Source organism: Hylobates moloch, unplaced genomic scaffold (assembly GCF_009828535.3).
Source record: "Hylobates moloch isolate HMO894 unplaced genomic scaffold, HMol_V3 SCAFFOLD_4, whole genome shotgun sequence".
NCBI lineage: Eukaryota > Metazoa > Chordata > Mammalia > Primates > Hylobatidae > Hylobates > Hylobates moloch.
Genome location: NW_026652279.1, coordinates 99,580,590 through 99,605,292, shown reverse-complemented (window position 1 = coordinate 99,605,292; position 24,703 = coordinate 99,580,590). Strand labels below are relative to the sequence as shown.

The following is a 24,703-nucleotide window of genomic DNA, read 5'->3' as shown; positions in this document are numbered from 1 at the left end:
GGTACAATATGTACTCTTTTTTCTCTCCGGCTTCTTCCACTTCACATAATGTTTTTGAAATCATCTGTGTTGCTGCATCTATCAGTACTTGGTTCTCATTCTGCTCAATGACATATCATTAAATGAATATGTCACATTTTGTCTGTCTAGTTTTCTGTTGATATGCTCTTGGGGCAGTTTTTATTTTTGGGGCTATTGTGAATAAAGCTACTATGAACACTCTTGTACAAGTCATTATGCATTCATTCCTCTTGGGGAAAATTCCTAGGATCAGTATTGCTAAGTATAGAGTAGCTTATGTTTCTTAGAAACTCTTAGAGTATAGGGCAGTTTCTTTCTTTCTTTCTTTTTCTTTTTTTCTTTTGAGACAGGATCTCACCCTGTCACCCAGGCTGGAGTACAGTAGTGCGATCATAGCTCACTGCAGCCGTGAGCTTCTGGGTGTAAACCATCCTCCAGTCTCAGCCTCCCGAGTAGCTGGGAATACAGGCATGTGCCACTGCATCTGGCTAATTTTTTTTTTTTTTTTTTAAGTGAGAGACAAGGTCTCTCGCTATGTTACCCAGGTTGGTCTTGAACTCCTGGGCTCAAGTGATTCTCCCACCTCGGCCTCCTAGAGTGCTGGGATTACACCTGTGGGCCATACTGTCAGTCTAGGGCAGGTTCTATTAATATGTTTCTTAGAAACTGCCAAGTAATTTTCTCAAGTGCCTGTCCTGTTTTCTTTTCCCATGAACAATGTATAAGATTTCCGTTCCTCTGCATCCTTGACAACACTCCATACTGTCAGTCATGTTAATTTTAGCCATTTTAGTGAATATATCTCATTGTGGTTTTAATTTGCTTTTCCTCATAACTTTTTTTAGTGAGCCTGACATTGTGAACATTTTCCGATAACTTCTGATGTTGAGTACCCTTTGTATACTGTTTTTTTTGTGTGCGTGTATTGTTTTTTTTTGCCGTTCAGCCACCTGCTTTGTAAAGTACTGCTTTTTCTTTGATCACCGTACACCCATATTGCTATTTAACTAGCTTTTGTGGTTTCATTGCCATTTGATGTTAAAACTCATTGACCTATGTATAATCTGTGAATGTAAAAATGAGTTTAAACATAGATAGCTTTATTAGAATTCTGAAAAGCCAGATGATATTGGGAATCCAGAATTGAGTGTTCACATTACAGATTTTTGCTTCTTACAAAATATCAGCTGAAAGATACAACTTTTTTTATTAAAACATCATCTAGTTGTCCAATTAACTGAAATTATATTTTAATATTAAATAATGTGTTCATCTATTGAGGTTACATTACATCAAAAAGTAGTATGACCTTGTGGATCTGTTGTCAAGTTCTTTCATGTTTGTTGCTTTCATAGGCATTTTCTCAAGTTTTCTTGGAAAATGTTCGCTTTTGAATTTTTTGCCTTATTCTTTTGCTATATCATTCACTGTCTTCACTATTTCTTTATACTGTCTGTTGAAAATACATTCTTTGTTGCTTAAAGAGAATCTTACAGTTAACACTAGAATAGAGCAGCTTTGGTGAAAGGTAATCCTGTATATTTTGACAGCTATGAATTGCTCGTAATAGCATTTAGTTTCTTTATTGCTGTAGCAGCCAGTGTTGTGGTCTGTGCCTTTGTCATGAAGGCAAAGGATCATATTCAGTTGTAAACACTCCTTGGTATAAGATTTCTCTGGTGGTTATGTTAGATAACATGGAAATCCCTACCCCTCCAAAATCCGCAGACTTCAGAGCATACCTTTCTCCGAAAGGAAACCCTGCTGTTGAACAGTGAACATGCTGGTTAAAAGAATGCTGGTCCCTGTGGCTCAGCACAACAGGTGTCTGCCTCACAGGAAATCCTTGCCTTTTAAGCATCTTTCAACATATGCCATTGTTAAAATCCTGTTTCTTCAAGTTTTACAATTCATATGTTGTAATTTGAACAGCTCAGCCTCCATGCTCCAATCATATATTATCTGTATTTTATACATTTCATTCCTTAGGACTTACTTTTATTATACATAATTTATATATTACATAATATATAACATGTAATACATGAATAATAGTATACCTTGTGTCTTCAGGGAAAAGAGTATCTTCTTTTACTCAAAGGCCGGGAGAATGTTACATCCATTATCACATAGTTTACCATTCTCAAAAGAATGGGGCTTCTGTATTTAAAAATATCTTTACATTCTATTTTATTCTTTTTTAGAGATAGAGTGTCACTCTGTCACCCAGGTTGGAGTGCAGTGGCATGATCATAACTCACTGCAGCCTTGAGCTCCTGGGCTCAAGTGATTCTCCCATCTCAGCCTCCCAAGTAGCCAGGACGACCTGTGTGTGCCACCGCACTCAGCTAATTTTTACATTTTTAGTAGAGTCATCTTGCTATGTTGCCCACGCTGGTCTCAAACTCCTGGCCTCAAGCAGTCCTGTGTCGGCCTCCCAAAGTGCTGGGATTACAGGCATGAGCCACCGTGCCGGCCTTGTATTTTAATGTTTTATTCTTTAAGTCATAGAAAAGTATGTGTGATATTGACTGTTTACATTTCTGACTATATGAAAAATGTCTCTATTCAATCTCAGGGGGTGATTAGAGGGGCCTTTTTCACTTGCTCTTGTTTAAATGTTTTGGCATGAGGATAAAATCCCCCGTTAATGTGTGTGCAGTTCTTAGTGACCCAATTTTATTCTGAAATTAAAGACAGACCACCTGTGTTCAAGATGGTGTCATATAGTTGTTACAGTTATACTTTTAGGATTTCACTTAAGGGAGACCTTTCTTTTAATTTGATTATTGGTTGTTTTTTTTTTCATATTAGGCAGTATCACTTTGATGGATATGCTGTTCTTCAGAATGAGGAAATATTAAGTGCTGTCTTTGTCTTAGCTTTCTAGGACTTCACATATTTTGAAATCCATATTATGAGTATCATTGAATAGATGTGTAGTAGCTCATTGTGATGGTTTTATTAGGGTTGATTGCAATGCAATGTACAATCAGCCTTGTCACTTTTTTTGTAAGACCAGTTTAAACAGAACTCTAGTAATTTTTCAAATATTGAATAGAAGTAATGAGAAAAAAATGACCCTTTTAAAAATTAAATATTGGGCCGAGCGTGGTGCCTTTGGGCCGGGCGTGGTGGCTCACGCCTATAATCCCAGCACTTTGGGAGGCTGAGGCTGGTGGATCACTTGGGGTCAGGAGTTCGAGAGCAGCCTGGCCAACATGGTGCCCTATCTCTACTAAAAGTACAAAAATTAGCTGGGCGTGGTACCGTGTGCCTGTAGTCCCAGCTACTTGGGCGGCTGAGGCAGGAGGATCATTTGAACCCGGGAGGTGAAGGTTGCAGTGAGCTGAGAACACCCCACTGTACTGTAGCCTGGGTGACAGAGACTCCATCTCAATACATAAATAAAAATTTAAAAATTGAAATTAAATATTGACAACTAAAACTTGGCTAAATTCTGGAAATTCCTCTTCTAGGTTTTAGTAATGGTTTATAAACTGGGTATTCACATGTTTGAGAAGCTGAGAATGCTTAAAGTTTTTAGTAAGCCTGATGTTTTGAGAAGGATTAAGTGACGCTGTTGTCCAGTTTGGTTTATGGTTCTGTTTATTTTTATTGTCAGCCTTTACTGTACCAAAGGCATAAACAGTTGTTCCTCCATTTCCTGGGAGGTTGCTTCTGCCCCCATGAATATCAAAATCTGCAGATCCTGAAGTTCCTGATATAAAATACTGTAGTATTTCACATATCCCATGTATATCCTCCTGTATACTTTAAATTATATGTTGCTTATAATACCTCATACAGTGTAAATGCTATGGAGCTATATTGTTTAGGGAATAATGACAAGGAAAAAAGTCTGTACATGTTCAGTATAGACACAACCACTGGGGGCCTAACTACATTTTCTTTTCTTTCTTTTTTTTTGAGAAAGGGTCTTGCTCTGTAGCCCAGGCTGGAGCACAGTGGTGTGATCTCAGCTCACTTCAACCTCCACATCGTGGGCTCAAACGATCCTCCTGCTTCAGCCTGCCAGTTAGTCGGGACTACAGGCATGTACCACCCTGTGCGGCTAATGTTTGTATTTTTTTGTAGAGACGGGACTTTGCCATGTTGTCTAGGCTCTTCTCAAACTCCTGGACTAAAGTGATCTGCCCACCTCAGCCTCCCAAAGTGCTGGGATTACAGGCGTGAGCCACCGCGCCTGGCTTCTAACTGCATTTTCAATCCATGGTGAATATAAGGATACAGAGTCTATAAATTCAGAGCTTGCATACAAGAGTAGATAGAATGCCAGTTGCTGGTGGAAATATATAAAAAATAATTTTTTGTTCATTTATGCCATGCCTTGTTTTAAAAAATACTTACAGGCTAGGCATGTTGGCTCACACCTGTATTCCTAGCACTTTGGGAAGCCAAGGCAGGAGGATTGCCTGCGCTCAGGAGTTCCATACGAGCCTGGACAACATGGCAAAATCACATCTCTACAAAAAATACAACAACTAGCTGGGTGTGGTGGTGCGCACCCGTAGTCTCAGCTACCTGGGAGGCTGAGGCAGGAGGATTGCTTGAGCCTGGGAAGATGAGGCTGCAGTGAGCCATGTTCACGCCACTGCACTCTAGCCTGGGTGACAAAGCAAGACCCTCTCTCAAAACAAAAACAAAAACTCCAAAGATTTGATTACAGGGACCCCATGGGTCCTCTTGGGTTACTGGGGTGCATTACGGTGTCTGTGGATCCCCTTTACTTGCAGGCACAATCTTGTCTACAGTTTCTGCATACATATTTCACATACACTTTTTGGGGGGACAGTTTCAGGCTTCATCCAATTCTCAGGCAAATTGGGACCCAAATGGGTTTTAACAACACTGATCTAGGGTAATGATTTCCAATATTTTTGGATCATGGACCCCCCACAGTTGAAAATTGAGCACACAGCTGTATGGTTATGTGTCCCAAAATGCAATTGTGTCTGACTGTATGAATATTTCAGGCATATTATAAAACATATATAACTGTACACATAAACCTGTCCTCTGTTGAAATGTTTTGGGTACGTGTTCTTTGAAGAACGTTGGTCAAGGTCTTACTAGGGTAAGAGTCTTTTTCTGATGGAGCATGACACACACATTGGTATTCCCTGCCTTGGTACAAGTGGAATACGGTTTTGCAGACACAGTGGGAGTGAGGATCCTTTGTGGGATTTTGCAATACAAGGTTTCAAGCTGTGTTGTGCTGAGGTATCAACAATCTGTACAAGAGGGCCTGTGGAAATAAGGAGGACTTAGTCAATTCTTAATAAATTATTAGCAGATCTGAAAATTATTTGGTATTTAGGACTTAATACTGTTTATAAGATAAAATGAAGCTGAATTTTAAGTCAGTTGATGTTCTTTGAGGAAATGGAGAGTATTTTGAATTAAAAAGAAAATCCTTACTGAATGGAAATAATCAGAGCACGCAGCACTACATGGCATCGAACCCTCAATTACTGTTAATGAACTTTACGAAATGAGTTAACTCTGATTTTTCTCATTGTTTATTGAAATCAGTTTTTAAAAAGGCTAAATCTGATTTCATTGTATTTCTAGGGTGATAAAAGAAAACGTGGCTGAAGTTACCTGAAGTTCAGCTTGCAGTGTAATTCAGAAGAGTTAAGACCAGAAGTACTGGAGTCATACTTCCTTTCAGGTCGGTCCATATCTGCTCATTATTTTCTAACAGTTCTTGAGTATTCATTTCTTCCTAGTTTTTTCTAGTCAGTTCTTCCCGATTCTGATCCTGTGGACTGTAATGAACATAGGTAATGGTCCCAGTGTTTTGAGTCAGTAGAATATTTATGAATAGTTTATAGCTGAAGCTGAAGCCTCTATAGCTCGGCCTGTCTTCATAGGAAACCCTGGCATCACATCTTAGCAAGGCTAGAGGGGACTCTCAGCTTCGCCTTGTCCTCCTCTTTCCTCACTGGTGTAATGCGTATATTGATTTGTCTTCAGGTAAAACTGGACTAAGAGGGGAAATGACATAGAGGTCTTGGAGTGAGGAGAGAGAAAAAAAGGTCTTTGTAAAAAAATTTCCTATTGATTTTTAATGACCTCCAAACCTAGAATTTTAAACTTGTGTTCCTTTGGAAAATATGTAATCTTAAAAATGGATCTATTCCTCCTCCTCTGCTTTCTACTTTTTCGGAAAGGGGTCACAATCTTTCGGTTCTTTTGTTATGTCACTCATAAAATATTATTGAAACATTAATGCAGTCTTTATGACAAAATTCCCATGGGTACATTGTCATTCTAATAGATCCAGAAAGTATTAAGTGTATGTCTTTTCTAGCTCCTGTCTGGTGATACTAAACATTATTGTGTCTTACTCTTGCTGCTACAAGTTGTTCTGGGGACTAGGAGTGACTGTGTTGCCTGAGAGCTTCTTGGAAATGAAGTGTCTCCCACACAGGACAGAGTCCTGCAAGTTGAAAAGTCCGTTTTAACTGTGAAGATTAGGTCTTGTGTACTAATGAAGACGTTTCTTTTCTAGGATTTGTGTGCACTTGGTTTGAGATGCACTGATGTATTCTGTAGTTTTGAGAAATTTTACCTTTTCAAAGTATCTGACACCTCATGCAGCACAAAATGTGGCAGCTGTTTTGCATACTATACCCAGCTCTAGAAAGTTAATCTCAGGCTTTGGTTCTCAAGCCTGGGCCCGAGACCAGCAGCATCATCATCTGGGAGCTTCAGAATGCACATTATCAAGCCACACCCTCAGCCTATGCAATAGAAATTTTGAGGATGGAAACTAGAGAATAATTTTATAGTCTGTGGAGATTTTATTGAAATTAAACTTTCAAATTGCTGTATTAGGTAGGTATCTGAAAATCCAAAGAACGAATCTCATATATGGGAAAGGAAAAAAAATTGTGTACATAAGCTATCTGTGGCATAGAACAAGCCTGTGGCATTCTGTGGCCTTCAGAGAAGGGGAGAGAGATTCTATAAGCTTATCAGGTAGATTTGTCATTGGAACTTTAGGATTTTTAAATTTTGGTTAAAATATGTGAATACTGTTACTTCAGTTAAAGTAACTCCTTTTATAGATTTTACTTTCTAACAGTCAGTGAAAAGAAACCGAGGTTCACTCCAGAAACATGTAAAGAAAGCAAAATTATTAAAATGCCAAATATTTAATTCTTGTGACATTGAATCTGCTTTTATTATAAAGAGTTAAGAAATTGCCATTTCCATGACAGTTTCCTCCAACAATCTTAATATTGAACCTTGAATTTAGGTCTGCTGGTCAGTGATTCTGGTCTAGCAAATTACTTTAGGACTGAAAGCTCTTGTTTCTTTAGAAAAATATACTGTGGAGATTAGATCCTGTTTACTAGTGAAGACTCTGTCTCTTTTCCAGGTCAAAACATCTTGTGGGAAATATCCTTTTCGTGATCTGGGAGAAACAAGACAGAAAACAAATCTTACTTCATTTATGAATTCCTTACTCCATACAAGCAGTTTATGGATGTCTGGGCAATCACAGCACTTTCCATTTAAAAACATGCTACAGGGGCACATTTTCTGTGGTTAAAAATGATCTCCAGAATAAGGGTAAACTGCTGTTTTCCTTTGTATCGAGGGTTTTGGCTTTTTATTTGTAAATTAAATCAAGATGTTACCTACTCCTTGGTGTGGTGGTCTTGCTGGTTCATGTTGGGAAGTAGTATGGCAACAATGCACAAATTTAGAAAAGCCAACAAATTCCTCCTTTCCAACGCTCTGTGCCTGGGAACCATTAGAGGAGTTTTAAAAACCATCCCTCATAGCCCACAATTTTGGGTCAACTCTCAAAATTGGGAATAAGAAAACTGGCATTGTTGGGAGAAAAATCGTTTTTACTGAAGCATGAACTGGCTCAGGCAAGCAAATAGCGGAAGTCGGCACAGGAAGGAGGAGTGTGTGCTGCGGGGATGCGTGGTGGCCTCACCTTCAAAACTGGTGCCAGGCGGACAGATGAGTCCTTGATCTTGTTTCCATTGACTGAATTGTGAACCTTCATTGTCTTCACAGTCTTTTTTTTTTTTTTTTTTGAGAGGGAGTCTTGCTCTGTCGCCCAGGCTGGAGTGCAATGGCGCAATCTCGGCTCACTGCAAGCTCCGCCTCCCGGGTTCACGCCATTCTCCTGCTTCAGCCTCTCCGCGTAACTGGGACTACAGGCGCCCGCCACCACACCCGGCTAATTTTTTGTGTTTTTTAGTAGAGACGGAGTTTCACTGTGGTCTCGATCTCCTGACCTCGTGATCCGCCCACCTCGGCCTCCCAAAGTGCTGGGATTACAAGTGTGAGCCACCGCGCCCGGCCATCTTCACAGTCTTGCCACTTTCCTAGTGAGGCTTTTCCGAACCTGGAAGGAGACGTCTAGAAATCCCAGCTTTGCTGTGTAAGGACCATTAAGCTGCAAGTCAGTGGAAGTCTATAGAAAGCAGTGTGGATTCCATAGTGGTCTTGACTTAGCAAGGATTTGGGACAAGTCTAAAACTTCAGACTTAAAGCTTTGAAACATGTTAACTGCATGAAATATTAAACATTTCGAACTTCTTTAGCCTTTGTCATTTCGTGACCCAGGTTTTTCATAGTCTGTTGCATGTCTCCTGCTTTTCCTTGTTTTGCTCATCATCCTCCTTGAGCTCCGCTGTTTTCATTCTGGGCATCCAATCCAGCCTTTCATGGTGTGTGCTTCATCGGGCCCCTGGTTCACATGCTGAGTGCCTTATAAGCCTGGCCAGCACTAGTATGTCCTCATTAACAGTCGGCTTCGTTTGGGAGGATGCTTCACTTTCAAAGCTACCCAGTATAATGCATACAATGCAGTACAAGCGGAACTCAGAAGTAGCACCTGAGCTTCAAATAGACTCTCCTGATCATTCTACTGAATAAGATTCTCCACATTTAAGAATACAGGATTGACTTGCGAGGATAGTGTGTAAAAATGGAATAGTTTTTCTATTTCTGGACTGAAACCAAACTCCTCATATCTAACTAACTGTAGTTATTCAACATTATCAGAATCCCTGTTTTGGCAGAACAGACAAAAGAACGTGTAATGTACTTTCTACTACAGCCATTACAGCAAACTAGATCTGAGTGCTGCTGCTAGTTAAGTTAATTGAATAGCCAAGTTATGTTGTCCTTACCCAAGTAGACAGTGGAAAGGAATAATGGCAGAGGACATGATGCGAGTCTGGCCACAGCCATGCATCCCATCTGTGGTGATCTTAGTCCTGAGATCACCTATGTCCTAGGCCATGAACTGAATCATGTACTAGTACCGTATCTGACTTCTTCATAGCTTTCCGGGGAAAAGACTAGGAGATCCGGACATGACTAGGCCTATGTCCTCAGTCACATAAGCTGTGCTGCATACACTTTAACTGCACTACACAAGGTTGCCCTGGGCCTTGACCTGTAGTCCTAAACGTTGTAATAAACCTTTTAGTAAGGTGCTGCCTGAGAACTGCTTTGTTTTCCAGAGGGATCATTGCTCAGGCTTTTTTCCCCCGATAATTTGAACTGTTTGACGATTCCTATTTGGTTTGTATATCTTAGACAGCCCTGCCTTCCTGATAAACAGCAGGTCACCTTCTCACGTGTTCCTCTCAGGCTGTTCATTCACATCTGTAGTTGGACTCACTCCTACTGTCTTCTTTACTGCTCCTGACCTGCACTGCTGCTAACTCAAATCTCCCTTTTCCCCCAGAAAGCTATGAAATCAGATATACTACATGATTCAATTTAGTTGAAGAAGTCCAATCTTGGCCCTCATTTAGCTAGAAAACCACAAGTATCTACTATCTTTTAAAGTTTTGAGACTTGAGATATAAAAGGAAACAGACCAACATCATAGTGTTTTATTGACAAAACCATAGGAAAAGGCAGTTTTAGGATGTAAAGTAAAAATGGTTCTCTGAAATATCTACACAAACGTGAATTCTGAAAAGTTTTCATTAAAATCGTATTTCATACAATTATAAACTAATGAGGAACAAAACAATTTTCAGCTTCTCCATAGTCCAGGCTGAGCTTGATTTATGCTTTGCCATACAGAAGCAGGAACTCTTCCCAGACAGGGTGGTCGCTCCCACACAGCTGACAGCCAGGCTTGGCTGTTACCTAAGCCCCATCTTCCCAGTCGGTGTTCAAAACAAGAGCACAAGGTCTGGCTTTTCAAAAAAACCGTATAGATGCCAAGAAACTTTTTTTTTTTTTTTTTTGAGACAAGGTCTCATTCTGTCACCCAGGCTGGAGTGCACTAGCCTTTCAGGGCTCACTGCAGCCTTGACCTCCCTGGCTCAAGCAATCCTTTCACCTCAGCCTCCCAAGTATCTGGGACTACAGGCATGTTCCACCCCGTGTTACCCAGGCTGGTCTCAAACTCCTGGACTTAAGCAATCCTCCAGCCTCAGCCTCCAAAGCGCTGGGATTATAGGTGTGAGCCACCACACCCTGCTAAAAGTTCACATTTAATATTCTCTTTTAGGTCTCATAGTGGTCTGGTTTACATTCTTACTACATCTTAGATTCTCTTGTTAACCCTTTGAAAAGAGAAGTGACTACAGCACATTTACAAAGTGACTGCCATCTCCACCTTTTGTGCTTGGGGAATGTGTGGCAACTGTCTACTAGAAAAAGATCAGGCCTCCCAACCCTTTCAAGGGCAGCAAACCCACACTTTATTTGGTGCTTGGGTAACTTGAATATAACATGGCTCCCTTGCTGTAAGCAAATGTTTTAGAGCTGAATTTTTCCTTTTTTTTTTTTTTTTTTTTTTTTTTGAGCACAGACGTTCACCAGGGCTAGCAGAAAATTTCAAGTTAAGAAAATAACTCTTGCTGGGTGCAGTGGCTCATGCCTGTAATCCAAGCACTTTGGGAGGCCAAGGCGGGTGGATCACCTGAGGTCAGGAGTTCGAGACCAGCCTGACCAACATGGATAAACCCCGTCTCTACTAAAAATACAAAAAATTAGCCAGGTGCGGTGGCAGGTGCCTGTAATCCCAGCTACTCAGGAGGCTGAGGCAGGAGAATCGCTTGAACCCAAGAGGCAGAGCTTGCAGTGAGCCAAGACTGCGCCATTGCACTCCAGCCTGGGCAGCAAGAGCGAAACTCCATCTCCAGAAAAAAGGAAGTCTTTAATTTTCTTAAATAATCTTCGTATGTACTATCCACATTGTGGAAAAACTGAAATACGCAGTCTGGACACTGCACTGAGATTCCAGCATACTGGCACAGACACAGCTATGTCGCATCTTACAGACTACAACAGACGACAGGCTTAACTGCAAGAGGTTTACAGACAAAACTTTACATAGGTGTGCTAGAAGAATTCCAAACTGCTGTCAAAGAGTATAGGAATCAGTCTGAAGAGAACTCCGCCCAGTCCCTTCTGTTTGGTCACTGCAGCTGCACTCTGTATGCACCTATTAGCAACTTAACCTGTTGAAAGAAAAGAATGCAGGTGTCAGTACAGATCCAGATTTCCCCTTTCTTACAAGAAAAGAACCACACATGGCCAAGATTTGCTTCTATTATTTGGCAATATTTTCAAGTTGCTTATCAATTTACATTGTTAGATCATTGCCATTTTAATTCAAGAAATAATTCCAAGTGCTTATAATTTTATATTACTGTTTTATTAGAGAGACTATTTTGTCCAGCCTCCTTTCATACAAGAGAGGATAGGGACCGGCCTGAAGACATACATTTGGCAGTTCCATACCAAGGCCTAGATCGTGATTCAGATGGCACCATCCTCTAGAGGCGTTTTTCTCAGCTGCAACCTAGTCCTTTTCCTGCTGCATTACTATGTCTAACACACTGTAGACAGAGAGAGGGTGCACCTAGCATCACTACCCTAGGGAGTGCCTGCCTCTAGGACAGGTACACCAGGATTCTTGGAATTTTTTTTCTAATTTTGATAATCTGGAGCAACAACTTGAGTAGTGACACAAAATGTGAAGAAAGGACTGTCACCTTGGCAGAGGGTGCTTCTGTCAACCTTATGAAGAGTTTATTGGGACCTGCAACAGGGCTGAATGAGTAAACAAAATGACTGTCCTACAATGGAAAGAGAAAAAAAAAGTCAGTGTTTTCAAACTTACACCAGAAACCCTTAAAACACCAATGATGTAAAAGAATCATAAATAAGTTTTATTTTTTATTTCATAAGTCAAGATGTTGTGGAGGAGGCCAAAGCGGCCAATCGCTTGAGCCCAGAAGTTTAAGACCAGCCTGGCCAACATGGTGAAACCCCGTCGCTACAAAAAATACAAAAATTAGCCGGATGTGGTGGCATGCATCTGTAGTCCCAGGTAGTTAGGAGGCTGAGGTGGGAGGATTGCTTGTGCCTGGGAAGTCAAGACTCCAGTGAGCTGTGATCCGCACCACTGCACTCCAGCCTGGACAACAGAGCGAGACCCTGTCTCAAAAAAAAAAAAAGGTGATTTATTTTTCCCTTGATTTATTAAAAACATACAAATGACAGAATCAATCTGGGAAATTGGATTAGAATGCACCCACCCAGCAATATAGAGTACAAGTGTTAAAATGTCTATATCTAGCAAATTTTGCTTAATTCAGTCCAAGGAAATAATTCTAAAAGTGGCAAAGTAATTATGTACAAAGAATCTTTGAGATCATTAAGAATTTATATTCAGAACAATGCTGGCCCTAAGACAGTATGGTGAGCACAATTTAAGACAAAAAATAAGCAGGAAAAATTCCTACTGACAAAACTTAGGAATTTTACTTTACGGGTATTGCCTCATTCCCAACCACTATTACTGGATCATTTTCTGAATGCTTATATTTTATAAAGACACAGGAATTTAAAATTAAGTCATCTGTGCTTTTGATCAGAAGAACGTACTTTTCGAGTAGTGAAATACAGAGTATCTTACCAGAAAAACAGGAAGCTGAAATTTATCATTCAGAACTACAGCTTGTACACTACATGGTCCACAGAGCCGAGCAATAACTTCTTTACCCAAAAAGTTTGCATGGAAGATAAACAGCAGGATGCCAGAGCCTGAAAATGGGACATGTGTGTGAATTACTTCAAATGCAACCTTCAGCCCCCAGAGGAACACTCAACACCAGATGGAAGTGGGCCCCTGAGCTGGGCCTGGTCAGACAGCCATCACCCACTCTGCCTGGAGGCTCAGAGGAGGCTGGCCCTCTCAAAGCTTGTGTCACCTGGCATTTTTCAACCGCAGAACTCTTTTTACCTTTTGCCCAAGTAATCTCTACTGACAGTTCTTGGAAAAGACTTACGTATGATTTTCTACACTGAAGTTATTAAACTGGTATTTAAACATTGCTGCTGAATGTGCACATGTCCCAGGGACATTCCTGTGGTGAGCATCTTTGGGTGTGGGTCTGAGTGGTTTTCCATTTTCTTCCACATACCCTTTTGCCCCTTCCAATTTTTCTGATTAATACATAACCAAAAATTGGCCAGGCATGGTGGCTCATGTCTATAATCCCAGCACTTTGGGAGGCAGAGGCAGGCAGATCACTTGAGGCCAGGAGTTCAAGATCAGCCTGGCCAGTATGGTGAAACCCCCATCTCTACTAAGAATACAAAATTTGGCTGGGTATCATGGTGGGCACCTGTAATTCCAGCTACTCGGGAGGTTGAGGCAGGAGAATTGCTTGAACCCGGGAGGCGGAGGTTGAAGTGAGCTGAGATTGCACCACTGCACTCCAGCCTGGGAACAGTGTGAGAGTCCTTCTCAAAAAAAAAAAAAAAAAAAAAAAGTTGGTGGATGCAGACATTGTACACATGCTGAGAAAACTGCAGGCCCAGCAGTTGTAGGTGTCAGTGGGGGCTCAGGTTCACCAGGGCCAGCTCAGGGCATCATTCTCTGGTGCTCATACCTGGCAATGCAGATGGTCCACCTGAATAATCAAAACTAAATTATTGAACGGGCGCAGTGGCTCACGCCTGTAATCCCAGCACTTTGGGAGGCTGAGGCAGGCGGATCACTTGAGTCAGGAATTTGAGTCCAGCCTGGCCAACATGGCCCCATCTCTACTAAAAATACAAAAATTGGCCAGGCACGGCAGTGGGCGCCTGTAGTTCCAGCTACTCAGGAGGCTGAGGCAGAAGAATCACTTGAACCCAGAAGGCAGAGGTTGCAGTGAGCCAAGATCATGCCTTGCACTGCAGCCTGGGTGACACAGGGAGACTCCATCTCAAAACAACAACAACAAAAACCCGGTAAGTTCTCTCAACACTAAGATATTACAAATGGCTCTTTCAGGGGCAGGGCTATATGTTCTTAAACACATTTCCACGAATGAATACAAATCATTTACAAAATGGGGAACAGGGGTTTCTAAGCAAAAAAAGCCGGAGCCCGGCTTCCTCCCCCCGCAGACGGCACTGCCTCCAGGTCTACCTGGCGCCACGTGTAGAGAGAACCAGCCGCAGCCCTGCCTGGAGAGGGTCTGTCGAGCAGAGGCTAGACAGGAAAGTGGCTTCTCCATCTCTTTCCACTCAGCTTTACTATGGGGCAAGACTATTTTTTTCTTTTTCAAAGGGCAAAGACTATTAGAAACAACAAAATTCAGGGAAAAAACATTCTAGGGTTACAATCTTGATGCTGAATTTTAATAAAACTCGTTGAGAACTAGTGTGATTATTCAGACTTAACTTCCATGCTCTATATGGGTGTAAAAACAGGGATGGGGGTGTCCCTTGGATGTCTCTTCCACCAGATGTGGCTCTACTGTTAACCAGTCTGCAGAATTATTACACATAATGGAATTTCCTTAAAAGTTCTGTTCAAAGAAAGGATTCTGTCTAAAAATCTGTTAATATAGTGTCACACTTCACATAGACAAGTGTGAAGGGAGGCATCGGCTTACCTTCTGGTATGTTCTGTGGGGGTTTGTAATTGAAATCTGTTGAAAAATCTGGACCCTCACAGAGTCGATGACATGCGATTGGAAAAACTGGTTCTAGCAGAGCAAGGCGAGCTTCAAAGTAATCCTTTATCGTCTCTTCTGCTACTCTTGAAAGTCTAAGAAAAAGAAAAATAGTACGTGTTGTTAACATTAATGTAGAAAAGAACCACAAGCCTGTCGAATACCAGTGAGGGCTTCCCAGGCCAACCTTCCAAACAAAGACCTGCAGCTCTGCCTGCCTCCGTTTTCCAACTGTACTTCCACCCGGCACCTGACACCCATGTATCTGTCTCGTTGTCCATCTCAGTGGAATTGAAGTTCTAAAAGGGCAAGTCTCTTCCCCCCCTCACTGCCATTTCCATCTCCCCAGCCTTTAGAACAGTGCCTGGCACAAAGTCTATGCTTAATACATAGTTGTCTAATGAATCAGTGGAAAATCAGAAAGGGGAACCCCTCAGTACTGGGCAAATCAGGAAAGTGGGTCACTACTTGCTGGATCTATGCAAACACCCCGTGTGACCAGACGAGTCAGGACTGCAGCCATCAGCAGCACTGAGTGCAACAGGCGCGGTCCCACAGGCCCACCCGAGACCTGCTACATAAACACCGCCTTGAGTTCGCTACTGTCTGATACATGTGAGTTTCTGATATGTGTTGCCAAAAGAGTTCTTAAGTGATAGAAATACTAAATTGTGTTATAAGTATGAACCTGCAATAAAATAAAATATGATTTAGAATTTATTTGAAAAAGAATGAACTTGAATAAACTAGTAAATCTTGACAACCAACAACAGAATATTAGTCAGTGCTAAACAGAAATGCACTATCAAGACACGGAAGGAATCTCAGATGCCTATTGCTAAATGAAAGAGGCCAACCTGAAAAGACCAAATAATGTGTGATTCCACCTGTTCTGGAAAGGGCAAAATGTGAAGGAATTAAATTACTGGTGGTTGTCAGGGGCTGGAAGAGGGAGGGATGAAGAGGTGGAGAACACAGGCTTTTTAAGGCGGTGAAACTATTCTGTATGACACTGTGATGAGGGATGGATGTCATGTATTTGTCCAAATTCACAGAATGTGTAACACTAGGAGTGAGCCCTAATGTCAGTGCTGCGCTCCAGGGGATTATGCCATGTCCCTGTAGGTTCCCCAGCTGTATGTCCCACTGTGGGTGACTGGGATCTCCACAGTCGGGGAGGATGGCAGTGGGGAGGCTTGGAAATCTGTACCTTCCACTCAACTTGGCTGTGCTTAAAAGTGTTGCAAAAAATAAAGTCTATTAAAAAGAAAGACAGATGTTTAAAGTTTCTTTCTTTTTTTGGTGGCGGGGGGCGGAAACAGAGTCTTGCTCTGTCACCCAGGCTGGAGTGCAATGGGGCAATCTCAGGTCACTGCAACCTCCGCCTCCCGGGTTCAAGCGATTCTCCTGCCTCAGCCTCCTGAGTAGCTGGGATTACAGGCGCCCACCACCACGCCTGGCTAATTTTTGTATTTTTAGTAGAGACGAGGTTTCACCATGTTGGCCAGGCTGGTCTCAAACTCCTGACCTTAAGTGATCCACCCGCCTTGGCCTCCCAAAGTACTAGGATTACAAGCGAGAGTCACTGCGCCCGGCCAAGTTTAAATATTTTTAAGAAAACCTTTGCTAACCAAATTAAGAGCATACTTAATATTTAAGGAAAATACTCCCAGATAGGCCAGTGTTAAGTCTGAAATTTTCTAAGAGTTAAATAACTTGCAGAAAAATAATTCATATGCCATTTATTAAATCTGTGATCTGCTGGAAACAAAACCATCAGGACTTGTGCTGGATGTTTTTCTGAGCAGTTACACACAGGCCACTCCAATTATAATGTGTCTACATAAACAGATGTATGATATGGGACTTATCCATGGCACAGTTGCTTCTCACTTACGTCTCTAAATGGTTCTTCAGCAAGTCGTACACAAGCACGTTGTTAGACTGCTTTGCAAAGTGCAGGGCACTATTCTGGTGCTTTGACAAAATATTGCAGTCAGCTCCACATTCAATTACGAGTCGTACGATGTCTGAATTTCCTCTTTTACAGGCCTATGTAAGGTAAAAAGGAGTGACAATTACTTAGCTGTAAACTGTGGCATGGGTGCTGGTCCCTTCTCCATACATGCCTGGGGCTTCCATAAAGAGAGGGCACAGGCCAGGGAAGAAGGATAGAGAACTTTTGGGGCCCGTGAGGCCACAGCATTAGGAGTCACACAGCACTGCTTAAATGCAAGTGGGGAGTATCTTTGACTCAGGGGCCAACATAAAAATCTGTGTGCTACGTTCAGTTAATATCTTCACTGAGTTTTCAGGAAATGGGCAACGTCAAAAAGGATGCTTCAGTCCCAAGACAGAACAGACACCAGGCCTTGCTAAGCAGTCCCCTGCTGCCCTCTGTCCATGCCACGCTGTCCCCCGTGAGCCAGCCCCTCAGCAGAGGCACAGAGATACTCAAGCCTGGCCTTCACTGTAGACAGCTTTGTCTCAGGAATCTCAAAAACACCTCTCAGGACCACAAAATAACCTCGAAATGTCCCCAGCTGCTGCTTTAAAGGAGACAACCCAAGCACAGATACGAATCTGAATCTGCAAATCTACGATGGAGCTGTAGCACAGTTGACAGACTGTTTCCTTGTCTCTGTCACTTATTAGCCATGTGACTTCAGATAAGTCCCTTAATTCTTCTGAGTCACATGTTTCCATTTGTGAAAAGGGGATAAGGGTGCCTGTGCCTCCCTACCCTGTGAGGCAGATGCTGGGGCAGCAGCGTCACTTCGCAGTGCAGCCTCCAGGAGCAGTGGCACTCCCGCAGCCGTAGGAGGAGCCACCACCCTACTCCGACAACGGTATCAGCCAGCGCTTCTGGCAGGGGGAACTCTGCCATCAGCGGCGCCTGGCTAATGCCTGAGACCTTTCTGGTTGTTACCCTGGGCGTCCAGTGCAGAGGTTAGGGACGCCGTCCAGGACAGGCTCGGGACAGAGTGAGTGGCCCACACTGCAGCCACGGGGAGGGTGAGAGGCCCTTCTGGGACCAACAGAACCTGCAGTGACAGGCGAGGGCAGTCCCTCTGCACCTGCCCACTCTGGTAAGGACCAATGTTATACACTTTCTCCTCAGATGAAAAGGTTTTTAATTTTTGAAAATCACTATGTTTACGTCTTCTCATTCTAAAACTCAAAAAACCTTCAACATGCTAAATTCTGAAAGCAATTAAAATACAACTTTTCAGGAACAAATACTTAAATAAACCTCCTGGCAGATAAAGGCGGTCTATTGAATTCAGACCCAGTGAAATAACTGCTACATGTCCGCTCAGGGAAGAAAGGCCACACCCTCCCCAACCCACTTCCAGAGCCATCTCCCCTCTGCACCCCACTCCCCAACTCAATGCACGTACCTCAGCAAGGCACACAGCCCTGAGGGGCGCTCCCGCCTGCCTTCTGCCTGCTGTGTGGGGGAGGTGCTGTCAGCCCGCGGACCACTTCCTCCTCCTCCTCTGCTTCTCCCCACGCAGCCTCTTTCCATCTATGGCCCTTTTCTCCTTTCCAATTCCCCATGGATGACCCCACTCTCAACCTATGGCTATGGTCACTGTTGCAGAGCTGGACAGCAACAAACCTGAATCTCCAGCCCATACCTCTCTCCTGAGCCTAGATGCCCCAGTGAAATGTGCAGAGGTGACATCTACACGACCCAACGCCCAACTCCCCCAGCTGTGCCACCCGTGCCTCAACTTAGGAAATGGGATGCCCAGGCGTCACCTCCAGTTACCAAGCTCTTACCAAGTGGGCACCTCACCCACTCCATCCCTCCTGTCACTCCCGAGGTACAGACTTCACATCATCTAGAGACTCTCCCGACAAGTTTGCAAACTATCTTCTTCTCAATCTATGCCCCTTCTGTACTAAGAGGCATTAAAATACACAGATGAAAACCCTCTAATCCGATTCTACCCTTCTTCAGCTTCAGCCTTGCTGTGGCTCCCCAGTGCCCTCAGGACGAACTCCCTAAGGCTTGGCATGAGGGGGCTTCTGTGCCCACCCACCTCTCTCATGCTCTAGATGCACCTGCGTGGCTGCAGTTCAGGGTACACCTGGTCATCTGTCACCAAGATGATGCTTGCAGAGGCCACCTCTGCTCCACACAAGACAACCACAAAAACAAATGAAGGGAAACAAAGACAAACCTCAGGCTCCCAAACAAAATGAACATTTCCGTGAACCAAAAGGAAAGTGCTTGAGGCCAGGAATTCAAGACAAGCCTGGGCAACACAGTGAGACCTTGTCTCTATTAAGAAAAAAAATGGCTGGGTGTGGTGGCTCGCACCTGTAGTCTCAGCTACTCGGGAGGCTGAGGTGAGAGGCACTTGAGCTCTGGAAGCCAAGGCATCAGTGAGTCGTGATGGTGCCACTGCACTCCAGCCCGGGCGACAGAAGGAGACTGTTTATGGGCCTCGTGCGGCAGGAGGACAAGGGACAGGTGGTCCAGGCCATCAGAAGAGGGTTCACAGTGAGACCTGATGCCAGGTGCCCTGCAGACCCAGGGCCTGGCTGTGCTCTTTTGCTTACTGGGGACAGAGGCTGGAATGGGCGCTGTGGGCAGGCCCCTGCTTGGCTCAATGGCTTACACGGAGCCAAGCATCCCAGGAAGGAAAGAGGACAGGTGCCCACGGGGAGCTGCGCCGGCCACCACTGGCTGGGTGTCTGGACCTGCTATATCCTAACAGCATCCTGAGCCAGGAACCCACAACTGCTGCAGAGGAACCAACCAGACCTGGCAGGGCCCCCTAAGACAAATGCCAAACTGCTGACCTTTCTCTCAAAACCTGTGCAAACCACGTTCCACAACACAGGAACAAGCCTGAGGCGACAAATTCACCAACGTCAAATGACGAACACACAGAGAGCACGAGGAGCTCCGCCCACCCCAGGCCTGCACCTTCGAGGCCGGCAGCCTCCCTGCTGCTCCAGCGGCGGCCGGGGTGCTGCCTCCCGGCTGACTCGACTGCCATTTAGGACACAGTGTGGCACCTGCCTCATCCACCCTAAGGATTGTCAGGGTCCCCAGGGCCCAGCTCGGAGCCCTTCCCTGTGACCTCATGGCTCCTTGTGCCTGTTCCGATCACACCACTGCCCACACTGAGCTCTCACTGCTACCCTGCCAGCCTGCTTCTCCTTCTCCCCTGCAAGCGGCTGGACTCCAGGACTGTCTTGTACCCACTCTGTTCTCAGTCCCCAGCACAGTGCCTGGCAGTGGCAGATGCCAGCAAGAGCACCTGCCAACGTACTGAAGAAAGGGATGACCCACAGGAGGGATTTACCTTCATCAGTGCAGTCTCACCATTGCTTTGCTGGACATTTACAAAAGCTCCCGCTTCCAAAAGAATAGCCACTGTTGTTAAAAAGTTCTATGAAAAGAAAAAAAGGCAAATTTAATTTCCCAAATTATTTAAAAGACAGTTTTCAGATATTTTGAAATTTTTAGTCATCAGGAAAAATACCCAACAGGTTCTATCACAAGTGGTTGCAGGCTGCAGCATTCCTGTGGGGCCATGGGGGTGAGCCCTGCCCCACAGAGGCCCAAACGTGGCCACTCACTGTGCTGCCAGCAACTGCTACCTGAATGGAACCGCTAGCTCCAACCTAAGAACCTCTGCATATAAATCCTTTAAAAAGATAATATATGGAAACATTTCAATTAAATTATTAACCAAAAGGAATACAAATACCATTCGAAAAAATTTTAAATTATCTAAGATTAAAATTAATTAGTACTTTAATCAGAGTATTTTAATATAAATTACTTCCAACAAGATAAATCACATTTTGAAATGTGATTACAATGTACTACTGATGATAAATCCATTCATTACATGTCATAGATCAACTGAAACATGAAATTAAAAAGTTACTCCAGCTGGGTGCAGTGGCTCATGCCTGTAATCCCAGAACTTTAAACGAGGCAGGAGGATCACTTAAGCCCAGGCTGGGCAACGCAGTGAGACCATGTCTCTACAAAAATTTTTAAAATTAGCCAGGTGTGGTGGTACACACTTAGTCCCAGCTACTTGGGAGGCTGAGGCGAGAGGATTGCTTGAGTCCAGGAGTTTGAAGCTACAGTGAGTTATGATGGTGCCACTGCACTCCAACCTGTGTGACAGAGTGAGACTTTATTTCTAAAAATAAATTTTTAAAAAGCTATGGGACTGTGTGACAGCCGGGCGCGGTGGCTCACGCCTGTAATCCCAGCACTTTGGGAGGCTAAGGCAGGCGGATCACGAGGTCAGGAGATCGAGACCATCCTGGCTAACATGGTGAAACCCCATCTCTACTAAAAATACAAAGAAATTAGCTGGGTGTGGTGGCAGGTGCCTGTAGTCCCAGCTACTCAGGAGGCTGAGGCAGGAGTGAACCCGGGAGGTGGCGCTTGCAGTGAGCCGAGATCGTGCCACTGCACTCCAGCCTGGGTGACAGAGCGAGACTCCGTCTTAAAAAAAGAACGGTCGGCAGAAGAACGGCAGGCGACGTGACCATGTGACTGCTATGTTTCACTACCAAAGAGACCCTCTCAGTCCATCGGCAGGAATACCATGAAAGCTCTGAAACTGATGCATGAGAAGCCACAAACCTTCTCTGCAGCATGAATGAGGGCAGTGGTCCCGTTCTTCTGCCGACCGTTCACTTTTGCGCCTTTTGTGATGAGGAGTCGCAGGAGGTCGTCCTGCCCTCCCGCAGCGGCAAGCATCACCAGTGTCATTCCACTGGAATCCTGTGTTGGTTTTGTTAAATAAAAAACGTGTTAATCTTTAGTCAGAACAATTTCAGAACCAAGTCTTCTCACTCAAGATGTTTCAATGTGAAATCACTAATGGGCACTGATTTAGGCATCTACTCATGATTTTCACTAAAATATCCCAACCATCAGAAATGACTAGTTGTTAGAGTATCTTTTCACATATGAATGTTTGCATAAAATTTTACAACTTTCCTCTATAGGCCTACCTTGTTTCACTGAGCTTTGCTTTACTGTACTTCACAGGGACCATGTGTTTTACAAAAGGAAGGTTTGTGGCAACCCTGCCACAAGCACGTTTATTCACATCATTACCCCAAAGGATGTGCTCATTTTGTGTTGTTGTGTCAGCATTTTTTAGCAATAAAGTGTTGTAAATTAAGATATATAGGTTTTTTAAAAGATGTAATGCTATTCACATTTAGACTACAGTATAGTATAAACCTAAATTTTATATGCATCAGGAAACCAACAAATTTGTGTGACTCGCTTTATTCCAACAGCCTGGAACCAAACCCACAATATCTCCAAGGAATGCTTCAATTTTTTTTGTTGGTGTTGTTTTTCTTTCTTTCTTTTTTATTGAGACAGGGTGTTGCTATGTCAGCCCAGGCTGGTCTCAAACTCCTGGGCTCAAGCACTCCTCTTGCCTCAGCCTCGAGTAGCTGGGATTACAGGTGCACGCCACCACGCCCAGCTCTCATTTTTGTATCTTCTTTGTTTTTGTTTTGTGTATTAAATCCTAAAGGCACATGAAAAGTTTGCACCATATAAAATGAATAGTGAATTTTTGGGGGGCATACGATCAAATTTTCTACCTAGAAAATCCAAAACAAGTAACTTAAAAACTATAAGAATTTCATTAAATGACTGGAGTCACACATACACGTGTACAAAGACATCCATAGCTTTACCATCGACAAGCAATAACCAGTTAGAAAACAAAATGTAAATGAAAAAAGACTCTAATGACCATTATAAAACATATAGGCATACATCTATAGGAAATGTGCAACGTCTGTATGAATGAAAAAACCCATAGAACTTTGCTTAAGGATATAAGTGAAGAGCTGAGTGAATGTAGAATTACCATGTTCCTAGACAGAAGATGCAAAATGTAAATAAAAATGTCAATTCTCAATCTATATTATTTTATGCAATTTGAATCAAAATCCCAATAATTTTGTGAATTGTAATCCCAAAGGATTAAACCTAAAAACTCCACAGCTAAGCTAAAAAACTAAAGAAAATATAAAAATATTTTCTAAGCAAGATACCCAAAAGCCATACGTGTAAAACATCGACAGATATGATTGCCTAAAACTAAAAATCTTCAAGCAATACAAGACTCAAACACAAACCTACAATCTAGGGAGAAAGGGTCAATATGCTTCCATTAAAAAATCCATACATGGCCGGGCGCGGTGGCTCACGCCTGTAATCCCAGCACTTTGGGAGGTGGAGGTGGGCGGATCACGAGGTCAGGAGATCGAGACTATAAAAAATTAGCCGGGCGAGGTGGCAGGCGACTGTAGTCCAGCTACTCGGGAGGCTGAGGCAGCAGAATGGCGTGAACCCGGGAGGTGGAGGTTGCAGTGAGCTGAGATCGCCCTACTGCACTCCAGCCTGGGCAACAGAGTGACACTCTGTCTCAAAAAAAATCCACACATATCAGTATGAAAAATCCCCAGCTACAACAGGAGAGATGAGACCGTTGCTGTAAATGGGACAACCATCAAAGAAACGCAAATGGCCACAGGAAAATGGTCTCACTCTATGCTCTCAGAGTGGCAGAGGGTAAACCACATATAAAACAGGTAGACCATAACCAAACCAAATCATCACTTTTAGGGGGGAGGGGGTTGGAATTAAAGGGACCATCATTGTACATTTATAGGGTTCTACGATTTTTTTATTTTACAAAGTGAACGTGCATTACTTTTTTTTTTTTGAGATGGAGTCTTGCTCTGTCGCCCAGGCTGGGGTGCAGTGGTGTGATCTCCACTTACCACAGCCATGACCTCCCAGGCTCAGGTGATCCTCTCATCTCAGCCACCCAAGTAACTGGGACCAAAGGTGTACACCACCATGTCCAGCTAATTTTTGTATTTTTTGTAGAGCTGGGGTTTCACCATGGAGCCCAGGCTGGTCTTGAATTCCTGGGCTCAAGCAATCCTCCTGCCTCGGCCTCCCAAAGTGCTGGGATTACAGGTGTGCACCACCATGCACAGCCTTTTGTAATTAAAATAAATGAAAAGTTAAACTGAATTCTTTCAAGTGTTACTTTCCATTTTCCTTTCATGAGATTTTTCAACAACATATTACCTCTTGGTCCAGGTTATATTCTTCATTTGAATTAAGTGCAACTTTTACAGTAATATAATCCCCATTTTTCACAGCATCCCTTAACACATCTAAAATGAAAGAAAAAATAAGTTAGATTTTATAAATCTAGATTTGTGAAAGGGATTTCAATATTTCCAAAACTACTCACTACTTGGAATTGCATCTGTTGCAGCAAAATTCTCATCTTTCCCATCAAGGTGCTTTTGGAAATCTTCTAACTTCATCCATTCCAACTGCAGGTCCATGCCCAAACTCAGAATCTGCTGCCTGCCATCTGGAACACACAATGGCCTTGTTAACATACATTTGTTTGAAGTATAAAAAACCTACAATGTTGTTTATGGAATTTGTGATGTCTTAACCAAAGCTTTATGTACACTTTTAACACAAGTCATTGTATAATGGGGTCTTTTAATTGATAAAATCCCCAATTTTCTTTGGGAAGTAATATGAACAATCCACATTTAGAAGCCATGGTACTCTGCAGGCATAAAGATAAACAGGTAACCTGTCATTGTGAAATAGCAAAGGAGGAATTTTAAGACTACGTAGCTCAAAG

At 43.1% G+C, this 24,703-nt stretch overlaps 2 protein-coding genes across 3 annotated transcripts in view; one reads left to right on the top strand and one right to left on the bottom strand.

Annotated features, from left to right (window-relative positions):
- Positions 1 to 7,697, top strand: part of PSPC1 (paraspeckle component 1) — a 67,786-nt gene extending 60,089 nt beyond the window's left edge. For both annotated transcript variants that reach the window (XM_032150689.2, XM_058437785.1), the window contains 2 exons: positions 5,617 to 5,716; positions 7,433 to 7,697. Coding sequence is in view for 1 of the 2 variants with exons in the window: in XM_058437785.1 (XP_058293768.1) it covers positions 5,617 to 5,640 (24 nt within the window). In the remaining variant the exon portion in view is untranslated. The remainder of the gene's footprint in view (positions 1 to 5,616; positions 5,717 to 7,432) is intronic.
- Positions 7,698 to 9,508: 1,811 nt separating this feature from the next.
- Positions 9,509 to 24,703, bottom strand: part of MPHOSPH8 (M-phase phosphoprotein 8) — a 68,895-nt gene continuing 53,700 nt past the window's right edge. Inside the window, exons 7-15 of the mRNA XM_032150679.2 lie at positions 24,293 to 24,418; positions 24,124 to 24,212; positions 21,634 to 21,774; positions 20,327 to 20,413; positions 16,900 to 17,054; positions 14,943 to 15,097; positions 12,971 to 13,098; positions 12,045 to 12,128; positions 9,509 to 11,507 (exon numbers count right to left, since the gene is read on the bottom strand). Coding sequence (XP_032006570.1) covers positions 11,466 to 11,507; positions 12,045 to 12,128; positions 12,971 to 13,098; positions 14,943 to 15,097; positions 16,900 to 17,054; positions 20,327 to 20,413; positions 21,634 to 21,774; positions 24,124 to 24,212; positions 24,293 to 24,418 — 1,007 coding nt within the window. The 3' untranslated portion in view covers positions 9,509 to 11,465. The remainder of the gene's footprint in view (positions 11,508 to 12,044; positions 12,129 to 12,970; positions 13,099 to 14,942; positions 15,098 to 16,899; positions 17,055 to 20,326; positions 20,414 to 21,633; positions 21,775 to 24,123; positions 24,213 to 24,292; positions 24,419 to 24,703) is intronic.